Here is a 23,176-nt window from a genome sequence, read left to right on the forward strand (position 1 = left end):
GAATAGTCCATTACACCCTCCAATTCCAAACATGGCAACTAATGTATCATCCACTATGTGGCTATATAACATTCACCCGATACTTTAGCAATCCGATGATTCTAAACCCAAATTACTAACAATTGTTTGGATATGATTTTTGTGAAGAGCCCTCAAGTGGAAGAAAATGTTTCCTAAATGAAGAAAATGTTTCCTAAATCAAGGAGGCATGGGGATTCATTAATGTAGGAAGGTCATGAGAGACAAAGAAGAAAGACAGACCAAAGTGTACAAGGAAAAAAAAAAAAACATTTTTTTAGACATGTATATCTGAATGATGGTAAATAAGTGTGAATGAAAGCAAAGCTACATCAGTATTTTTTTTCTTCTCTAAAATCAGTACCATGTCTAAAAAAATCATCAAGTAATCTTTAATTTGACGTTTGACTGCAACGGTCATTAAGTAATCCCCCGGTCTTTGGGCCTTATCATTGTTAGTGTCTGCCTCTCTGGTGTATGTGAGACTCCATGATAGGGACACTCACTCTGAAAACCCAAGAGCCACAAACACGATGAAAACCAACTCCGATGAGACTCCCTGATAGGGACACTCACTCTGATGCACAACTCAGAGGCCCATCCACCCAGACAGTTTCACGATGAACAGAGTATGCAAATTTTAAACAGTTTTAAAAACTTAGTGACCAAATGTATAATCTTTGGTTACCCAATTTAAACAAACCATGTCTACCCAGTGACCACGAGTATTCTTACCGAATAAGAGAAGGCGAGAAAAAGAAATAAGGAAAGCCTCAATAAGTAGGCAAAATTTCAATAGGTAGAGACTAGTTATAATCCCAAAATATACACAAATTAATTAAGTTACAACATAAGTAGAAAGGGTGTACCGTTAGCTGCCCTACGAAAGACAAGCCATCCTTAGATGACGGGTAGTTTGACTTGAATGTTTGACGTGGCTAATGCAATATCACCATCAGCATGTCATGAGGCAAGCCCGAACTATCAGTTCCTGCTGCTGTTGTAGGGAGAATTAATGAACATCAACAGCATAACCTCGAGACATGAAGTTGACAGATTGTGCGATGACGCATCAATTGAGATTTGAGGATATATTCTGCAATCCCACTCGATCAACCAACCGATTTTCAACTTTCCCCTCAACCCACCAACACTGGTCAGCATGCTGTTTTCTTTTTCTTTTTCGTCCAATTACAAGCACAAGAGCTCATCTATAATCACAACCGTGAACCCAAGCCCTGCTTCTTTACCCAAAATTTGCAAGAGCCAAAAGACCTAGTAACTCCAACAATCAGAACTCTATCCGTAACCGCCGCAATTCTGCTCGAAAAGTGGGGCTGGAATTTAAAGTCCTTTGAGCAAGACTCCTTATGTCCTCCCGAGTACAGTCCCTTGAAATGCGAACTAGCTCCCAAAGGGCACCTCCAGTAATCATGTCCTTGGCATTTATCTCTGGAAAATAAAATTCAGAGTTGATAAACAAGTTTCATAACATTTTAGTCCCCAGCAGGAAGAAAGAGATCCACTTACCATGCTGTGCCAAGTGACAAAGTGCCAGCTCAATGTGGCGCCTAATTGGTGCAGCTTCACTATTAGCATTTTGCACGATCCATGCAAGAGCACCATCTTCTATTAGAAGAGATCTACCACATTTTGCACCTAAGGAGAGGTAGCACAGCGTAATCACCAACAGGCGAAATATTTTAAATTCTACAAACTATGAATCTTTACAGTGCAGTGAAAGTGAAAGGATCATGCAAAAGATAACTAAGTACATTGTTAACATTATATAAGATCTGTAGTGGCTTATTGTAAACAAGTAACAACAATGAGAGTCAAGTCCGGACTCCGGACATGACATTAAAACCGTCAACACCACCATCACTGCTCTCGGTTTGATGATAATGATATAAAGTAGTCACACTTGCCACCAAACACTCACTTCCCAAACCTAGAACCACAATTTACGATCGAATATGTTTGAAACTCAAAAGGAATCCATTTGTTGCAAAGACAGCTTCCTAAGTCAATTACTTCATGACAATTCATCAGAATTCTCTTCATTGTGGGATAAAGCAGCAAGCTGCTCATATAATTATACATTTGGTCACAACCTATGAGGGCTCTGTGAGTCCTTTCTTCCGTGAAGAACTATTGCCATCACTCATTTGAGTCTCCATGGACCGACAAGAAAAGGAGCTTAGAGAGAACCAAGGAGGTCAACCTCATTCATGTATAATAGAGTTCAATTCTCATGAGTGATTAAGGTACAAACCTTGAGTAGATGAACGAGATTCACATTTAGCAAAATTTGCAATTCCGCGGGCAACTTGCGATAGAACATCAGGATGTCCACATCTGACCATTCCTAGCAAGGCCTTTATCCCACCTTCAGACCTCAGTTTCATTTGTAGCTTATCTGGCAAATAAATATACTTCATCAGACATCCATATTCCAAATACCAAGAAAAAAAATTGAAAAAGTAAGCATCAGGTTCAATAGCAAAAGCCAGGCATTTCAAAACAACTAAAGACCAGTGGATACAGACAGCAGTGCCAAGAAGAACAAGAATTTAAATGGTTCCTATTAAGTTTTCCATGTGTTCATTTATATGCATGTCAAATAATTCCTTCCATTCACATCATAGTGAGCTTTCTTACAATGGCATGAGTTACCAAAAACAAGAAAACCATACGATAAAGTGATAAACAATGAAAAAGGACACAAAAAGCCGTCAGTTTACCGTTGCCGCATAAATTAGCAATAGCTCCAGCAACCATTCGAAGAGTTTGAGGATCATCAGCATCAGATGCTGTCATAGACAGTAAACTGATTCCCCCTTGAGCCATTATAAGTTCTTGATTGGCTTCTGTTACACCAGAAAAAGAAGTAATATGGGTATAGGTAAACAAAAATGCAATATTCCAGAACTTGTAAAAAAATGAATAAGGCGTTCTGTTAATGAACATTTACCATTCATTGCGAGATTCGCAATTGCACCTGCTGCAACTCTCTGAACTGTTTCATCTTCCATGCTTCCAAGAAGCATCAGCAACGAAGTGAGACCACCAGCTTCAACAATCTTTTCTTGATTTCCTTCTGCACATGATGAGCACACATCATTTCTCAAAGAACAGGCAAACTAAAGAATTAAAGTAAGCAGGTACCATTATCTCCCACATTGATATTAACAAGGTCTAAATCCTTTTAGTATATGCCATATCATACAAGACGATACTAAATAGTTAAGACTATAGGAAATAGTTAAGATTATATTAAATAGTTGCAATGTTTGGCACTGCCTTTCTGCAAAAAGGACCATATTTTAACAACAAAGATAAGGTCATATGGATAACACACTGGCCAGATTAACATTCCAGCAGAAAGATGCTAGATTCATTACTTTACAGTAATTTGACTTCCAATAGCTCACGAACTTATGCGTCCCACATGTTTTTTTTTAAAAAAATTTGAATGGTTAAAGTTTTATTAAAGCACCAAGGGGGTGCAAGACAGAGAGCTACAAGGAGGCTGGGAACAAAGCCTCAAGCAGATTGGTACAGTGAGAGGAACGCCAAAACTTAAAACAACAAAACCAGTTATCAATAAAGAAGTCAAAGGATATCTCCCTCGAACCAAAGATACTGTGGTTTGTCTCTTTCCAGATACACGACATGATTGACATGGGGAGAATAATAAGGATCTTCCTTTTGGTCTTATCACTGGAGAGGGAGCACCATGAGAGTAACTCACTGGAGCCCATTAATAACCCAATCGACCCCCATCAGATTATAAGCAACAATCCAGGGGCAGTGAAGAAGAAGATAGTTTATAGATTCATGACTCTTTACAAAGGCAAAATCTATTAACTAGAGAGATGCCTCGTTTCTGCAAGTTGTCTAGAGTCAGAACTTTACCCCATTGAACCTCCCAACAGAAGAACACAACACATGGAGGGGCTTTAGATCTCCATATGTAAAACCAGGGGAAGCAAGGATTGCCAGAGTGGCGATTGGTATTAATAAGCTCCAAGTAATAAGAATTAACAGAGAAAGAATTGTCTTTAGAGAGTTTCCAGTGAATTCTATCATCAGCGTTGTGATTTATATGAGAACTATACACGCAGGCCCAGAAGAATGAGTTAATCTGTTACAGGGTGTTTCTTTCTTCATGAAATCTTTCTTCTTTTGTTTCCGCTCCCCTTGTTCCAAACTTTCTTCTGTTTCCTCCACCCTTTTTGAACCCTTGAGATATTCCCTGCATTATCCCTCCTATATCATCTCCTTCTCCGGTTCTCCCACCACTTAAACCCCCGTTCCATCGTTCCATTTTGTCTCCCAGATAGTAAACCTCACTTACCGTGTTACCATTCTGTCTCCAAGATAGTAAATCTCACTTACCCTGTTATCTATTACAGACATGTGCCTACCTGAATGAACCTGCACATCTATTTCACAATCATGTCTAACAACTACACCTAATAATTGCTCAAAGAAATTGCCTTTGGACGGGTCGGTATAAGAACTGTTTCGCCAGTGCGTTGAATATAATTTGTAAAAACCAACCTTGAAACACCAACAATGTCACTGTAATTGTTCAGTTTTTTTCCCTAAAAAAAACTAAGGTCAAAAAGTATTTGGTTTCCATGCACACACGCATTACCAATATCCCTTTTTCTTTAAGATCAAAATTTTTGGACATGCATATCTGTTGGAGCTTCCAAATGCATATAGATCCTCAAGTTCTCCACCAGGAACCTCCCCAGTCTCGGAGCCTTTTCTTATAATCTATTTCATGACACTATATCCCACCAATAAATTTATGGTCCTTATCTGCCAAAAGTGCCAACATGCTAAAAAACACAATGCCAAAAAGTGGACCCTAAAGCTTCATAACTATGCAAGAGCCAATTACTAAAAAATATATCATAATAATTATCAAAGCCTTTGTTTTAAATAGTCTGGAGTCTAATCCATAAATCTATATCTTTTGGCCATTCATTCCCGTGCACAAGGCTCAAGCAGTTTGCAGGGTCGGGGGCAGGCAAGATGTACGCAGATCTTACCCTCTCATAATATATGGAGGCTATTTCCAAGTTTTGAACCTATGACCTATAGGTTGCACTACTGGAACTCTAGAACTCTACCACTGAGATAGAAGTATCAAAATTAGAATCCTTAGAATTTTAAAATCCATGTCTATTACATGGGAAGAAGTTGACTAATTCTCCCCTTACTCTTGTCTGTGCTTGCTTCAGTTACTCCAAAATAGAAGCGCTTACTAGCAACACTAGAGCACGATACCAGCAGATTCTCAGTCGATTCAAGGCAACTAACCAAACTTTTGTAGAACAGGAACAAAGATGAAGCAAACGGACGATTGATTCCTCACTGACGTACAGAGGCAGTACCTGTTTGCCAAAGAAAAGTCCTTTTACAAGTTGTCCAGCGTTGAAATATTGCTCCAAACAACTTCCCAATAGAAAGAGGCCACTTTAGGAGGGGCTTTAGAGTTCCAAACACATAACCAAGGGAATTAGTTGTTGCTATGATAGTATTTCCTTAAGGATTTCCATGTAATAAAACTTGAGAGTCAAAATACTGTTCTTGTCTGGCCTCCAATACAATTTGTTCTCCTCTCACAAACTAGAAATCTAGATAGCACAGCTTTTTTTGGCTTTCACAAACTGTTTCTTGACCAGAAGATTGAAAGCAGAAGCTAGCTATTATTATGCTTCATTGTAGTTTCCTTTCCTCTTTTTGTAAGTGTTTTATATGAAATAAGATCAGGAACTTTTTTTTTAAAAAAAAAAAAGCCTAAAACTATGGACATAAATCAACTGAAAATTCAACAGCAGAACCACATTAAAAGCATAAAATATTTATGAGAGAATACAGATGAGAGCAGACATGTAATAGCACATTTTGCATAAAGAAAATGATTTTCCACCTTCAGCTGCTAGATTGGCCACCACTTTTACTGCATGAATCCGCACATTGGCATCTTCCGACTCAAGCAAAGACAAGATCTTTTGCAATCCAACTGAAAAATTGAAGAGATTAAAATGGAAAAGGACAACAAAAACGAAATCTTTTATAAAAAAATACAAGATTAAATATAAAATAATAAATGGATAAACTGTAGTTTAAAGATTTTAAGTTAAATGACTTTCTAGACTTTATTACCTTGTTCAAAAAGTGACGGCAACGGTGCCTTTTGTTCATTCCCAGATTCCTTAGACTGGAAATGCCTGACTTGAGATATGAGAGAATTGAGACCATTAAGAGCATTTCCCGACCCACCTCTGTCAAGACACCTTCTTGTCTACAAATATAAAATCCAAACTAAAAAGGTTAAATATAAGTACAATGGATAAGTGGTCGTGAAAGGGCAACGCACTAGAATATCAAGATACGGAACTTCCTCAATCCAAATACCTGATCAGCTTCAAAAGTTAATTGCAACAATTGACTGCGTAGGATTATGATTTCTTCTTCAAGTTTCCTTTTCTGATTAACTTCGTCCTCTAGAATTCTTTGAAGCTTGTAAACCTCTGAATCTCCACCTGCCTAGATGACCAAAATATTCCCTTTTATATTACCACCTAATTTCATAATTTAAAAAAAAAATGCAAACACACTATGAAGTTCAGTAAAAACCATACCTCTGACTTAGTAAATTGCTCTAGATGATTCTTCACCTTGTTCACTTCTTCTTCAGCTGCCTTTCTTAAGTGAATTTCGCCTTGAAGTAACCTTTTGAGCTCAGAAACGTCTTCAGAAACACAAACCCCAGGCCTCTGATAGAAGGGAAAAGGGAGGCCAATGTTAAATACTAAAATTATCAATAAGCCACTGTCAAAGAATAAATTAAAAAACACCAGCGTGAATAAACAACAGAGTCCAATTAATTACTAAATTAGGATTCACTTCAGTGCTAACTGCTAAGAAAGCAAATTGGTTTGTAAATAACTGGACCATCCCAAAAGTAGAAAGTTGAATTCATTTTCCAAAAAGTAGCCTCCTGATTGAATGGAAAGTGAACCCACATAGAAAACTCCAAATAATTTTCATGGAAGATTCGTGTAGCTAATCTCAAAATATTTCAGGTTAAGGCTTTGATGACAATGATGATTCCAGGTGCAATGATCAAACATGATAGGTTTCCATGATCAAAATAACAGAAAAGACTTCAAGCAATCAATGGCATAAAAATGCTATATACACAGTAGACCCAATAATTAAAACATTAATTACAAAAGGAGTCCTTGACCAGGAGGTTTCATGTTACCAGAATAATATATTCCACTAGAAAAGTACCTCCCCAATACACTTTTCACCGGTGAAGCCATCATAGCCATGCTTTCGCTGATTCAATACCATCTTTTCCTCCAGCTCCTTAACCGATTCCATGTACTCCATCTGGCACTTCAACCTCTCCTTCTACAGACAATAATATCAACTTCAAGGTTGGTATGAATGAGAACTATAGTAATCAGACTTACTAAGGTTTTTACACAAGTCAGAAGGAACAAATATGAAACCATTGATTCTGAAAAAGTTACACTAAGCATTCAACTAATTGTCTTCCTTTCCTTTCGTTTTCTTTCTTTTAACTAAGAGGAAAAAAGTTAAGTCTCACCCTGGATTAGTCACTTTGTCAGATATTACCATGTTTGACACAATAACAACGGCAACAATAAATTAGTAAAAGTGAAAGCAGCAAACCCTTCAACATGCTGCGTATGGAAAGTTAAACTAACCTCCAAGGCATCTGCAAAGTTTCTTTCGACCTCAGAGATACGGTTTTGCGCTTCTAGATTCATTCTTTCTATTTCATCATCAAAAGCTTTCTGTTGTCTTTCATTTTCGGCAATGAGCTTGTCCAGTTGTACTTCAAGCTTTCGGGACAAACTTTTATAATCAAACTCTTCCTTTAATTTCAGCATATTCTCTACCTTCATTGCCTAGGATAGATGAAAGTACGCATTCATTAGTTGTACTATGCATTGGCAAAGTCTAATGGATATAGCACATACATTCAATTATAAGAAGTAGCTATGATGGTGAAGTGTATAAAGTATCAGAACAATTGCAAAGGAAAATGTGAAATAAGACCTAACTTCTTAAGAACATGCTTAAGTGCATTTATGGAAGGTATCATGTACCCAAAGAGCAACGAAGTGATTCACCTTGCGAGCTCACAAGACAGAAAAAGGGAAAGGGTTAACAATAAAGGGATTATTAAAGTGGGTAGTTTATCGTATGAAGTGTTGGGGTCATCATCGTCATCTGAGCCTTTATCCCAAAGTTTGAGGTCAACTACCTGAGTCTATGAGAAAATATAGACGGGAATCCACTACATGTATTCGTTTCCGCTACTCATTTCTATCTAGGATTGTACTTTAATAACTCAATAACTCATTGAATCCAATGTGCTTATGGTAATAGGATGAATGAAGTTTTGTAAAATTTGATTCACTTTTCTTAGCACTCAGGCATTTAATCTAGTAATAGCCTATCTCACTAATCCCAGGATTGCTCAAATCCCCCTTTGGCCAGGACCTTCATTCCATATTTGATTTTCTGGTCAAATTATCATGTGGATCACCTTCACTCTCTAATTCTTTTGGATGTGAGAAAAAATAAACACGATGAATACAAGCATAACATAATGAGTACATAACACTTCAGATAATTCTTCAAATTTCAATACTCACCCTCTGTCCAAACAATATGGTACTTGAGGTCTCTCCTCGATGGCGTGGAGAAGGACCGACAGTAACAATTAATGAAGTGCGAGCCGTACCTACAACAGAACAACAATTGTACAAGATTCATGATTAGAACATAAGACATGGAATTAGATACAATAGAACCAAATGAGCTAAAGATAAGTCAATTCCCGGATAAATCATTCTACAAGTGCTAATCAGAATCATAAATGTAGACAGAGTAGAAACCGATACAAATGTGGCTGACCAAAAGAGAAGTGGTGCCTCACCTCCAAATGAATCTCTAAGCAACCTTGTAAGTTTTGAATCACGAACTGGCACATGAGCACTATTTTCTGCCAGTGCATTAATGCACTTTCCTAAAGCACTTAGAGACAAATTTATAGATTTAGCTTCCTCCAATGTATGCCCCTCACTTCCTGGCAAAAAAGAAGAGAAAACATTTACAGGTCTAGCAAATAAAATAACCACTATAAGTCTATACTTAAATGTTACATCATCTTACAGGTCAAATTTCACAAATTACAAGGACCAATGCAAAGAAATATGAGGATATCTAGACGATACATCTTCTAAATTTATGATTTTCTGAGACACCATACTTATAGCCTTCCAAAAATCCATTTTCCTTTATGATTAGAAGATAACACATCTGCAGTCACAAAGTGTTACATCCCATACAAGTGCAATAACAATTATGAAAAACCATGCAAGAATAAGAACCTTTCAATCTTCATGGTAACTATATAGACAACTATAAGGGTAAAACAGCTGTCAACTGTCATCACAATCATCAAAGTCATTGTGTATCACACACACCGTTAACTTGAAACATAAAGTATATCAACTCCATGACAACACAATAGTCGAAGTAACTCATAGAAAACCAAAATTCATATCATGTATTCAATAGCTGACAATACAATATTATAATTTTCTCTTTTTGAAAATAAATTTTTATTGAGGCACCAAGCGGGTGCAAACTAGAGAGTACACAATGGCTAACTTGTAGCCCCAAGAACGTAGCGACTTAGAGCTGATAATCTAATTTTCATAAAGTAATCCTAATTCCAATTCTACCATTTTGAGGATGAATTGCAAATAGAATTAAAATGCCTCCTCAATTCCTTCGGATTGTTAATAAGAATGACATCAACACTTTAATAGTGACTTCAGAATTACAATTCCAAAATTTCTATGATATCTAAACAGAAAGAACTAGCAATATAGTGTTCCAACAACTGTCTTTATAAATTGATATACTTAGGTAGACTTTCAACCCTCGATGGTTTATCATTTTTATCAAAGCCTTCATACTAAATATTGTCAGCTACAAAAATCAGTAGTAAATTATTATGGTTCCACCTTATGGACTTAGTAATAGATAATGCATCTAAAATAGCTCTCTTTAATATCTCAACCATGATATTGAACATCTTTATTTGGTAATACTTCTAAGTTTATTTCATTTTGACATTACGATTTAATTTTCTTGATTATTGCATACATCCATACATCCATCGGTGTATTAACTTCTTCTTTTTTTTGTAAGAATTGACAGATACTTTAGTTTACAATCTCAAATTTGAATTCAACTCTAGTGGAACTGAAATTAAAATAAGAAATCAAATTGTATTACAGGTCTTCAAAAGTTGGGTTATTCACCTGACTTGTGAATACGTTCTGAACCTGCCAGATCTACCACAACCAGCTTGCTTTTCCGAACAAGCGGCTTTGTAGGTTTCACCAAGTGAGAAATGTTATCAGTATCACCTGAAACAGCATCTTCTTTAGCTGCAACTGACCTCCTTAAATGTACCTACATCAAAAGAATTATTTCACTCAAATGTCAGATAGAAGCATGATTACAACTACAAACAAAATCATGATAGTCCATCCGTGAGCACAAAAAAAAAAGTGCAATTGGATAATTGCATTTATTTATTTACCATCAAGATAGCATGACTCCTAGAAGATTCGGTATTCAACTTTGTATTAGCAGCAATTCGATGAGATTCCCCAACTCTGAGCAGCTCCATAAAACTCTGCTGATTTCTAATTTCTACAAGGGTTGCTCCCGGAAGTGAAACATCACCAGTTTTTGGATCTTCAACTATTGAAATGTTATCATTTGCTGGATCAAGCAGGTCCTGGATGGTCTCCATATAAAGCTACACATACCATTAGCATTAAGCAAGACAATTTCCAGAATTCATAAGAACACAGATACACACAAGAAGAAAGCTTTGCAAAGACCAAACCAAAGATTGGTAACTCTAAAAGTATGAGTATGTTAACCCAGTTACACATCAGTAAGCAACCTGCAAATATGAAACTGAGATGGAATCAGTCTCCGGTGAAAGATCTGTTAAAATATCCTCCATTGCACGAACCATGATTCCACGAGATGACATATCTTCTTCTCCCAGTTTTCCAAGAGTATAAGTTTTCCCAGTACCTGTCTGACCATAGGCCATTACAGTCCCATTGTAACCATCTAGAACACTCTGAAATTCAAAAGCCACATATGAGAGTCAAAAAAAGACCAGCTGTTAGCAACATGTAGTAAATGCCAAGAGGTAATTGGTATGTAATTTTCAGGATTAACATTACAGCGGAATTGCTGCATCATTTGGCAATGTCTATGGAACCTCAATAACAAATGCATATAGGTTGACATAACAAGATGGGCATAACAAGAAAAAAGGAAAAACAAATCAACATACCTCCACAACAGGCTTAGCAACAACTTCATAGACACGTTTCTGTGATGCAAATTCAGTAAGCACCTCATCAAATTCATAGGTGTCTGCGTCCCAATTATTTTTACGAAGTTTTAACCTCTTAAGCTGAGATAAAGCAAAAAACCAAAATGATTAGTGGAACTACAAGGAAGCACACCTCAAAAGAAGTAAGTGACACATACAAAAAGAATTAACCATCAACGCCACACATATTGACTATGATAGTAGACAAGATGAGACTGAGATCACCTCTGGCTGCAATTCTACACAATCAGCAAAATCTGCATCTGCAACCAACTCTTCTGCATTTCTGGGCCGTAATCTCACAGCCACTCGAACCCTTCCAGGTACTGACCATACACACAATTCCATCAATTAGAATTACAAAAGCAGAGGTAAAGTAAAAAAGCAGTAGAAAATCATCAATTTTCCAAGAAGCAAAATAAATCTCTGAGCATAAACCAACCAAATGTAATAAACATTTAAATTCAACGTCTCAAGTGATACCATCATAAATAACAGACATTATTAATACAATCTATGGTATACCAGAAGCCTTGCAATGATCTTACAAATTCCTTTGCCCGATTTTCCACTAACTCAAACAAACTAAGCTACCATTCCAGCAATGGCCCACAAATGGCAATAAATTAGCTGCATACTGAAGCAAACTCATCACTCTCAACTTCACGAAACCAGAACACAAAATAGATGAACACATAACACATTGCAAGAATAAACACAGATATAAAATCACAAAAGACAAAGAGCATAGATCGCAACGCACGATCTAAGCAAACACGAAACCAATGATAAACATTTGTCACGAAATATTCAAATGCGAACGACAAGATCCTCGTTATCATAATAGACAGCTGAAGAGTGACAGACCTCCATCATCTCCAGCGCCTCCGAAGGAGCCGGAACTACTCCGGCGAATACCCGATCCCAGGCCTTGACTTGGCCTAGACTTAAACGACGACGATTTGAAACTTGAGGGGAGAGGCTTCGCTGCTCCCTTGTGATGGCCGTTTCTGTAAGCACTTGAAGCCATACACTCTCTCTCTCTCTTCAACTTCTCTGTCTCTTCTTCAAATCGTCAATGCCATACAATAACTGCGGGAGGGGGTTTCAGGTTTCAGGGGGGTTGCGCTAGATTTGGGGACCTTTTTTTTTGTTTAATTTTCTTATTCCGGTGAATTCAAAGTTCAAAAGAAAGTAATCGTGGCGTGGGGGTCCAGTGTGTTGGGGGGTTGGAAGAGACAGAGACGGTCGCAGATCAATGGGTCCCAGAGCAAAAGATAGCATACGAAATTACTGAAATGGGTCTTATCTTAGAGTGCCCCTGTAAAGGCTGGGGGCCGAAACGTGCGGTCGTGTTAGTAGTGCGCCAGGTCGGCATTTCGACCCTGAAAAGACGGAAGTGCAATTATTAACCGAACTGTCTTGTGAAAGTGGGTTGACAGGAGGGAGTTTGGTGACATTGAACTGCTAACCGGAAGCGCGAGTGAATAGATTCTGTCCCGGAATAAAGAAAGACAAGTGACTATCAATAGAGGGTAGGTCCGATGCATTTTGCCCGGGACCTATCTATCAACCGGTGCACCATTTTAGTTAATCAAATGATTATTCTTTTGAATAGCCCGGTTTGCTCAAAGTGGCTGTGAACGGAGGCCTTTTATTTCCTTTTTCTTGTACGGAAGATCTACAATAGAGCAACCATAGGAGTTGGGGTTTATTTAGGGGGTTTGGGATGAAGGGTGTATTGTTTCATGTGGACTAACCCATCATTGCTAAGCTATGAACATAGAGGTTTTATTTTGCTAACTAGTAATGCTCCACAATAGACCAAACTTTTTTTTTTGTTAAACTCTAAATTGATTGTTAAATGTTTTAATTTATTGGATTGTGTCCTATTATTCAACCTTAATATGTGGCACTGCCAGTGCTAGTGGTCTATAATGGGAACAAAATGACACTTCAAATGGGTTGGAAAATTTGAAGACACTTCTTATTTGGAGTACACTCTAAAATTCAAAAAGTACACACAAGGGGGCCAAGTGAAAAGAGAGGTGATGGAAAAAAAAAAAAGAGACGAGTGAGAAAAGAAGTGTAGAGTGTTGGTTCAAATGTGTCTATTATAGGTGTATTGAAATATATCACTTGTTAAATAGATAGTTTCATTATGGATGCTCTAACAGTTTGGAACAAGTGCCAAAACATTCAAATATCTTTATAATAAATGTTCATATTGATAATAAAATAGAAATGTATATTGTTACTTGCATCTTGAGCACATGAGATTAAAAAAAACACTAAAATGTGTCTCATTGAATAAGACAACCTTAAGAAATGATTAGTGTGGAAATGACCAATTAAAATCCTTATAAAAGTGTGTTTGGTTTGGCATCATGATTGTCCACCCAACTTCGGTTTCTCAAAATGCTAAAATCTCTCCATGCATTGCTCACTCACCGAAAAGCAAGAAAAAGAAAGAATCTCTCCCAAGTAGAAAAAGTGACCACACATTTTTTTATTCTTTATAGGACGTCCTTGTGTTGTGATTGTCTTGTCTTAAGTTGACACTTATTTCAAATTACACTCAAGTATTTCCCAAATGACCCACATTTCCCCATAATTTTTTGTCAAAGGCTGAGGCTGTGCACGTTATTCAGCCACGAGGATTGATGGGAAGCCTTTGAAGATATCGAAAGGCAACCACAAATCCTTATACATATTAGGATACTTGTAATTATAATGATACAAGTGTTAATATCCCTAACAAAATTAATCTTGTGTTTCATCTTTATTACATAAAAAGTCAAGTCAAATATGTATTCTAATATAGTCATATCAACAAAACACATATTTCAATACAACCACATCAGCAAAACACAAATTTCTATACATTTTCTCTTCCCACCCAATATAGAGGCCAACAACATTCCATTCTTTCATATGATCCATGACAAAACTACACCAAAACACAAAATATCAATACATCCACATCAGCAAAATACTTATCCCAATACAACCACATAAACAAAACATGTTTCATAATACAACCACATAAGCAAAACACGTTTCACAATACAGTCACATCAACAAAGACAATATTTTTGTTGGCTCAATAACACTTTAGCAGTGTCTTTAGTCTTGAGGATGGAAGTGATGGTATGGATGATGAGAATCCTTTTTGATAAGTTAGATGTTGATGGAAAAGTGTTATCCATTAAGCTTAAATTGAAAGGTGTTGCACTTCAATGGTGAAAACGAGTTGAAGGGCAACATGACATGACAAGTTGAAAATTAGTATGTGGGAGCACATGAAAGTAAAATTGCGCAAACAATTTTTATCTTTTGATTATGCAATAGATTTATATGAGAGGTATTACTTCATAAAGCAAAAGGAAGAAATGACTTCCATTTATTTATAGGACTTTTGGCTGTAAACATTAACTCCATAATTTATTGGTAATTTTGAAGAAGTTCTTGTTGCTCAAATATTACTCTCTCTAATCCATGGTGCTCACTTGATTGGACCAACATCTATACGACTCAAGAGCCCATCTTGTGATGGAGCTTGACCATTTGTATGTTTAATATTCACTATATTTTTATGGGTAATCGAGAATTTTCAACCAACATACCCAATGAAATATTGACTATTAATCATCAAGGGCCAAACAGAGACTTTTGTCTCACTATAGATTTGACTAATCTCTGTGCTATACATATGATAATTTCATCCAATACTATATGGTTTAAAAAAATGTTTGAATAATCTCATTGAAAATGACAATATACATCATACTTTAATTATATACTAGATGGCTTAAAAAATATATTCAAATTTAATATAGACAAAACAATAATGTTAGACTTATCAAAAATCTCACTAAACAACGATGTGATTTATAAGTGTGAGTCAAACTTCAAACACTTGAGATGTCTCTTGAAATGTGAGGTTACACGGACATTGGATCGAGAGCGTAGACAATATCTCAAGCGCTTAGGATAATTATTACCCAAGCGACATATTTTTTAGAATATTGATAATCATCATCAAACCCATCTCTATATGAATCGGATGAAATTATCGATCCGACTATGTGAATCAATTGATGATTGATTATTGGTTGGTTGGCCAATAATGGATTAATTACCGATAATGATCAATAAAACTGATGCATAGTACATCCTACACTCGACCACTTCTTGATTATTGAAACCCTAAAATGCCAGCCACCTCATCTCTAGAACGGGAGACTATTTTACGTTTTCAGTCTTCGATTTTCTTCGCCGGAATCTGACGTCATGGCCAGCTATAGCCACTGCAGCTCTGTCGTCCTCTTCCGTCGCCCAACCGTCTCCACTAGGATTATTACTACCAGTATTTTGACGATTATCACCGCCACCATTAACCGAAAGATCTCGATTTTGGTCATATGTTTGGGCTTTGAGCTAGTGTTACTGAAGACATAGTACAACTGGTATCGAAAGTCTTGGTTAGTTTTGCGATTTCTGCTTCATTGAAGCTAAGAGATGGCGACGCTAAGGAGCTATGGTGCGTGCTTGAGGGAATCCGCTCCCCATTTTCCACGTCCTAATTGCGGAGACAATTACAAGAGGTTACTTTGATTCTCTTCTCAATAAATTTATTGATTAACATTAATTTAAACTGGATTATATATTTTATATATTATTTGAAATTTGCATTTGGTTACATCATTCTTTTTTTTTTTTCCCTTATGTCTCTGCTGAATGTTGAGAATAGGTTCATTACACTTAACTTATATGATGGGTTTCTTCGATTTTAGCTGACTTTATTTTACGTCAGTTATTTTATGTCCTCGATATTATTAGTAGTTTGCACATGTTTATGTTTGTGAAGATTTTTTTATTTTCAAATAGAAAGCTTGCCTTTTTGTTTTCGTTTGGGTAGTTTGAGAACTGGCTTTGTAAAGAACGAAATAATTTGAGGGTTATTTGTGTGCACTTTGGCTATTCTAGCCCATTGTTTAATTTTACCATTCGACATGGAATACTTGAACACTGTTTCTATCAGATTCTTGATAATTTTTGTGACGTTTCCTGTCTGCTTTCATTCTTTTGGCCGTATGGACATTCTCCAAACAGGAAGACTGAACTAGTCCCATCAGCAAAATTATTGTACAGTATTTTTCCTTAAAAAATTATATTAAAATTTTAAGTATACTTCTGGGATTTGTTCTCGCTTCATTATATAAATGCATTCTCAGAGTAATTTTGTTTCATTTGATTACTTTCAACAATGTTGTCATGTTGTAGTTAAGGGTAATTGGTTAATTTCGTAATTATGGTGGTTAGGCATATTGCATTCAAAATGCTGGTAAGATATTCGTATAGGCAGAGGTAATTGGACTTGATTTCGCAAGACATCACATCAGATTGTTGATGTCTTACGTTCATGTAAATTTTTGTATTTTCTCTGAAGATGCAGATGTTCCTTTTGAATTTGATCTATTGAAGTGAAATGGGTCATGATATATGTGTGTAGATTAATGATCTCTGAAAATTCGGCATTTGTATTAGTATTTTTGCCTACTATTCTTCCATTTTTCCTGAACATTGTATCCTGAGGCCACATTCTCAAGAATTTGTTGGTTTTTTTTATTTATGTTTGAAGCATTAAGCCTTTATATCTTTTCTTCTAAGAAAATGGATATTAAATTCTCTATGGAATGAGGATTGTATTGTGAAGCCCTTCATTTCAATTTACGGTCACTTCAAGTTTTGGTAAGCATATGAGAGAAGGATGCTAAATGTTTTTCTTGACTTCCTTTTCTGCTTGAACTGCTGGATTTGCTGATGCCAGTACTCTTTGTGTGAAACAGGACGAATGTTAAATGGAGATCTCCGCAAGCAGCTGTTATACCTAATTTCCATCTCCCAATGCGTAGTTTCGAGGTAAAAAATAGGTAAGTTAATGTATTATATGGATGCGCTTCAGATGCTTGTTTCATTGGATGGATTTTCACATCACATCAATGACATTTTGAGTTCTCATTATTTTCAGATTGTGGGAAAGCATGCGTACACATGAAAATACTAAGACTTTAACCCTATGAGGTTCTATGTATATAGATACCTTTGAACGATTAGAACATACTTTGATAGTGTAAGTTACTTATACATCACATCAACAAGCAATTGAAACCCATTTCTTTTCTCTTTTTTTGGTCTATAATGCACATCTGCTAGTTTTTCTGTGTCTTCATTGCTTGCTAATCAGACCTTTATTTGCCATTTGAATGATGTTAGATTTGGGTTTCTTTTAACATTTTTTGGCTGACAACTATACTGCCTTGCATTCTCATTTTGATTATGTCTCCTCCTGTGCTTGTAGGACGTCAACAGAGGATATAAAGTCCCTCAGGCTGATAACTGCCATCAAAACCCCATATTTGGCTGATGGGAGGTTTGATTTGGAAGCATATGATGACCTGTTGAATAAACAGATTGATCATGGTGTTGAAGGTGTTATTGTTGGTGGCACAACTGGGGAAGGCCAACTGATGAGTTGGGACGAACATATAATGCTCATTGGCCACACTGTAAATTGTTTTGGCGGATCAATCAAGGTTATTGGGAACACAGGAAGCAACTCAACAAGAGAAGCCATTCATGCCACTGAACAAGGTTTCGCTGTTGGAATGCATGCTGCCCTTCACATAAATCCTTACTATGGCAAGACCTCTTTGGAAGGCTTGGTTTCTCACTTTGATAGTGTGCTGCCGATGGGCCCTACTATCATATACAATGTGCCATCACGAACTGGCCAAGATATCCCTCCACGCGTGATTCATACTGTAGCACAAAGTCCTAACTTGGCAGGGATTAAGGAATGTGTCGGAAATGATAGGATCGAAGAGTACACAAACAAGGGATTTGTGGTGTGGAGTGGAAATGATGATCAGTGCCATGATGCAAGATGGGATTATGGAGCGACTGGTGTGATTTCTGTCACTAGCAACTTAGTTCCTGGTTTAATTCGAGAACTCATGTTTTCAGGGAAGAACCCTTCCCTTAATGCAAAGCTTTTGCCTCTCATTGAGTGGCTTTTCCAGGAGCCAAATCCCATTGCGTTGAATACGGCTCTTTGCTCAACTTGGTGTGGTGAGGCCAGTTTTCAGATTACCGTATGTACCTCTTCCTTTGGCAAAGAGGGTGGAGTTTGTAAATTTAGTGAAGCAAATTGGACGGGAGCATTTTGTTGGAGAAAAAGATGTCCTCGTCCTCGATGATGATAAGTTCGTCTTGATTGGTCGATATTGATGATGATGAGTTCGTCTTGATTGGGTAGATATTAGTCAGCTCTTATGCTTCATGCTTGGGAACTAAAGTTTAATGTACAGTTTGAACTTGCCTTTGTTACTTCTGTTTCAAAAAAATGTTGAGAGTAAATCTCTTCTAGTAGGGTATCATCAGAGGTGAGTATTGAGATTTACTTTCTTTTTGTGGCAATGTATCTTGATTGGATTTGTCTATTTGAATATTTAGAGAACTACTGGTCTTATTTTTCGCGAAATGTTATGAGACAATAATGAAACAAACCTGGTTGATCTTCCGTTTCTCCAGTTTTAAACTTTTAATAACCGAAAATTTCGGCCGGGGATTTTAGGTAGGATAACTGACATCGATCGTTCACAGCTCTATAATTTATGGACATGTTCAACACTATAACATAAAAATAACAATGGTTACGTATTTAAAAAGGTAAACAAACTACATGCATTAAAAAGTTGTTCGGCAAAGTGCAATCATGAGAGTGGAAGCATGAACAGTGAGAAAGATTGAAGAGTGATCAGGATTAGAGTATATGTGAAATATCATTGAAGAAGGTGGGATAATATGGATATTTTAAAGCCAAAATATAAATGTTACCTTAAAGTAGCATTTCAAAATTCTCTCAAAAAATACAACTTTCAATAAAATATCTAGTTACAAAGTAGCATATATGCTACTTCAAATGCTCTACCAAACGGTGCCACTATAAATAAGGCAAAACTCTTTAACTAATAACAAACAATCGGTTTTCTTGGACCTTGGCCCATGAGTTGGAATGGGTGGGACTTGAATCTGCTGCAGATTGAATGATTGATTGTTAAATCGGGCCTCATGGGCCTAGTATTGATTGGGCTTGGCAGGATAAATCCACGAAAGCGGAGAAAGTGTGGTCAAGATACAATAACTTCAGTTTGCAACCAAAAAAACTCCATGGAATTCGAAGATGGTTCGTCTATATCATTATCATCGTTTTGAAATTAAAGAGTGTTTGATTTCGTTATTGACTTCATGATAATTTGTGGTAATAATAATACAAAAATAAAAATATTCAGGCCTATTTGTTGTGGTCCTTGTTCAAAATATGATGATGGTAGAAGGAAGATTTACTGGTTTTTAAACAAAGAAAGTAAAATACTGTATAAGACTTACCCACAAAGTCATAGATTCTCAATCTTATATGGTACATTATTTCAATTAATTATTCAATACCATCCACAGCCCATTATGGGCTGGCAATATCTAAATACATAAAAAAAAAAAGGACCATGTCAATGTGAAGTGGCTCAAACGAAGTTGGACAATAAACTCCACCCATCTTCTTCATATACCATCTTATGAGTGAGAGAGAGAGAGAGAGGTGGTGATGATGGAGAAGAAGAAAGACGAATCCAAAATGGGATTTCATTTTCCTAGTGAATGAGCATGGCTTTTGGTATTCTCAATTACACCATGAAAATGGACAAAGAAAAAATAAATTAAAACATTTAAACTAATTTAGTAAAACAAAAGTCAGATATTAACGCGTTATAAAAGTATAAACAAACAAATGTCCGAAAATTGGGACAATTTGAGAATTGTTGTAAAATGGTGTCAAAAGTGTCTTTTGAAATTCTCACTCGAGAATTGTTGTTTGGTGCAAACCAGTCCACCACCATATATGGTATAACCAAACAAATGTCCGAAATTTGTCTTGAAATTGTTCAAAATTGGACAATTTTAGAATTGTTGCACAATGGTGTCAAAAGTGTTTTCGAATTCTCACCCGAGAATTGCAATTCAGTAAATATCCTACGTTAGTTAGTGTCAGAAATCCACACCCCCTCATACAACATACTATATTGTTCGCTTTGGATTTACCGGTTCGTACCCGCACGACTTTATTTCTCCCAAATCCAATAAATGGGCTAAGCTTAACTCACCAAGTTAGGGAAAATGCCTAGATTTGTTAAGGAGTGGGCTTGAGTTTATAAACCACACATGGTCGGGTATTCCAACCGATGTGGGATAACAGTTAGGATCGAATGTGATGTCTTATGAAATTTAAAACCGTAGACATGATTAACCACATATCCTAGCATTTGTGTTCTTACCACTGAAACAATTCCGTGGAGTGAAATTAGAAATTCATTAACTTTAATCTTAAGAGTTTTAGATTTACACCCTTCCAGGTTGGAGGCTTGAAGACGCAAGGGATATTCTCATAGAAAAACCGTTATCAATTTATCCATACTTTTCAAAGAATTCTTCATACAACTTTTTTTTTTTGGATCTCTTTTGACCATGTATCTTAACCTCTAGGTATTCTCTGGTGAAGTTGGTATGTTCAAATTGTGATTTGTTGAGATTAATCATAATCTTAAGACCCATGAACATTGATTGATAAGAGCTAATTAATCAAAAACATCATTAAAAGTGTGTCTTTGAATGGGGGTTAGGTGGTGGGCTTAGATTGTCGTAAAGCAGGGTGTACTTTGGGGGATCAAGGTTTAGAAAAAACAAAGTCTAAACATCATGAGACCTTGTGAGCTTTTGACCCTTTTAGGTTTTGCTATTCGTTATACTTTCTTTGGTTTCACATCCATATTAGTCTAAGCCCTATATATATATATATATAGACTATAGACTATAGTTATAAACTTGTCAAACATAGCACCTCACTCATTCAGTCATTCTAGACAACATTGGGAATAAATAAATCTTTGGCCAAGATGTCCAAGTTTCCTACCCTAAAAGGTCCAATGACTAAGAGATCATGAGTTCTAATCTGTCATCCCTATTTATTAAAATAAGAAAATACACAAAATTTGAATCCTGTGACCTGCGGACTTTGATTAATATTACCACAAGTCGTTGGCCCGGCTGAATTTTGTGAACCATATGCAACTGTGTGAAGGGTTTCTGCAACTATCCCTTGGTGAAATTACGGTGTTAAATTCACTCTCGAGGCAATAATTATGACTCAAACCAGACATTTCACAACCGGTGGATACCACAATTACTGCCTTAAGCCATGCATGATCTCTCCTATTATTCTCCCTAAGAAGGATTTCAAATGTGAATGGAAGTCATCAAATGATGGCACTTTTACATTTTCTTCTTGCCTCAAATAAAAACCCTGGAGTAGATGGAGCAAAGCTAGCAATGTTTGGATTTTTGTGCAATTAGGGTAAAATTCCACGTTAATGATGTAAGTAAATGATTCCACCCCACATGAGAGAGGTTTTTTTTTACTGAATTGGGATCTCAAAACACTAATCAAGTACGTCATTGGAACTCAAAAGAGAAACTTCTAAATATATTCAATAAAGTTACTTGTAACTTCATATTGGACCCCCAAACCTAACCTTGATGAGAGTTGAGAGAGATCATATGCAATCAAAAAAGGCCTAAGAAACAGCAACACACCAAGTCCTTTTTGTTTTTCTTCTGCAATTTTTTCATCGATTGCTGGCTATTGTAATCATGAGTCTCTACTAGTCATCATTACCATGAGAAGCCTCTCTCTCTCTCTCTTGCAGATACAAACACAATCTCCAGCTATATAAACTTGCATCTATGCTATCATAAAAATCCAGGAAACTCTACCTCTTATGTTCTTTCTCTCTCAATCTCTCTTACATATATACCCAAAACAAGTAGATACCAAGATGTGCAATAACATTTCAATATCAACTCCATTAATGCGAAAAAACGTTCGAGTTCACTGCCTCAAAAGGTTAGTTGTTTCATAAACACTCTGTTTCTCTCTGTTTCACTGTCTGTGTCTTTTAACATTGAAAAACTTTTACATAGCAGAAGGAAAAGATTCACAAGAGAAGCAAGAGAGAAGGGAATGGCTGGTGAGAGGAAAACGATGGAAATAAAGAATTTAAAGCTGTACGAGGAGAACCAGATCTTCATGAGAGAAAATGAAAGGCTGAGGAAGAAAGCTCTTCTTCTCCACCAAGAGAATCAAGAGTTGTTATATCAGCTTAAAAACAAGTACTCTGTTCCTAAGACACACATGGCTCACAGCAGCAGCAGCATCTAACAAGAAGAGGAAAAACAAGGAATTAAGAGGCTCTACTTTCTTTGATTATTGAGTAGAAGCATAGAGATTTCTCGTTTCTTAATGTTTTTTCTACCAAAAAATTCGATGATGGTAGGAATAGGGGGGGGTGGTGTTGTTCTTTTTGGGATAAGGAAAAGTACGGTTATCCTTTTGGTGTTATGTGTATGAAATCGAATAATAGAGTGGGAGTTGACATGAAAATGTTCATGTGCAATTGGATAAAAAGTTTTAGCATCAGTTTTTCCTAATGGAATTTTCATGGTCATGAGGTTTGAATCCCCCAAATCGCTACTTACCCC

General features: G+C 36.5%; 1 protein-coding gene, 1 long non-coding RNA gene and 1 pseudogene across 2 annotated transcripts; 2 read left to right on the forward strand and 1 right to left on the reverse strand.

Moving 5' to 3' along the window:
* Positions 1–780: 780 nt before the first annotated feature.
* On the reverse strand, positions 781–12,679 carry LOC119983155 (kinesin-like protein KIN-UB). The gene is made up of 19 exons (XM_038826846.1): positions 12,389–12,679; positions 11,747–11,847; positions 11,480–11,602; positions 11,075–11,260; positions 10,703–10,924; positions 10,419–10,572; positions 9,023–9,172; positions 8,739–8,827; positions 7,782–7,985; positions 7,339–7,461; positions 6,684–6,818; positions 6,457–6,588; positions 6,205–6,343; positions 5,969–6,061; positions 2,993–3,118; positions 2,763–2,888; positions 2,294–2,437; positions 1,549–1,677; positions 781–1,470 (listed from the first exon to the last, which is right to left on the reverse strand). Exons 1-19 carry the CDS (start codon positions 12,549–12,551, stop codon positions 1,310–1,312), a joined length of 2,700 nt encoding a protein of 899 aa, XP_038682774.1. The 5' UTR covers positions 12,552–12,679; the 3' UTR covers positions 781–1,309.
* A 2,972-nt stretch (positions 12,680–15,651) lies between these two features.
* Positions 15,652–19,067, forward strand: LOC119981756 (annotated as a pseudogene).
* A 3,135-nt stretch (positions 19,068–22,202) lies between these two features.
* LOC119981730 lies at positions 22,203–23,109 on the forward strand. The gene is made up of 2 exons (XR_005464240.1): positions 22,203–22,541; positions 22,622–23,109. It is a non-coding gene; the product is annotated as an uncharacterized LOC119981730 (long non-coding RNA).
* Positions 23,110–23,176: the final 67 nt, after the last annotated feature.

Source organism: Tripterygium wilfordii, chromosome 17 (genome assembly GCF_013401445.1).
Source record: "Tripterygium wilfordii isolate XIE 37 chromosome 17, ASM1340144v1, whole genome shotgun sequence".
NCBI classification, from domain to species: domain Eukaryota; kingdom Viridiplantae; phylum Streptophyta; class Magnoliopsida; order Celastrales; family Celastraceae; genus Tripterygium; species Tripterygium wilfordii.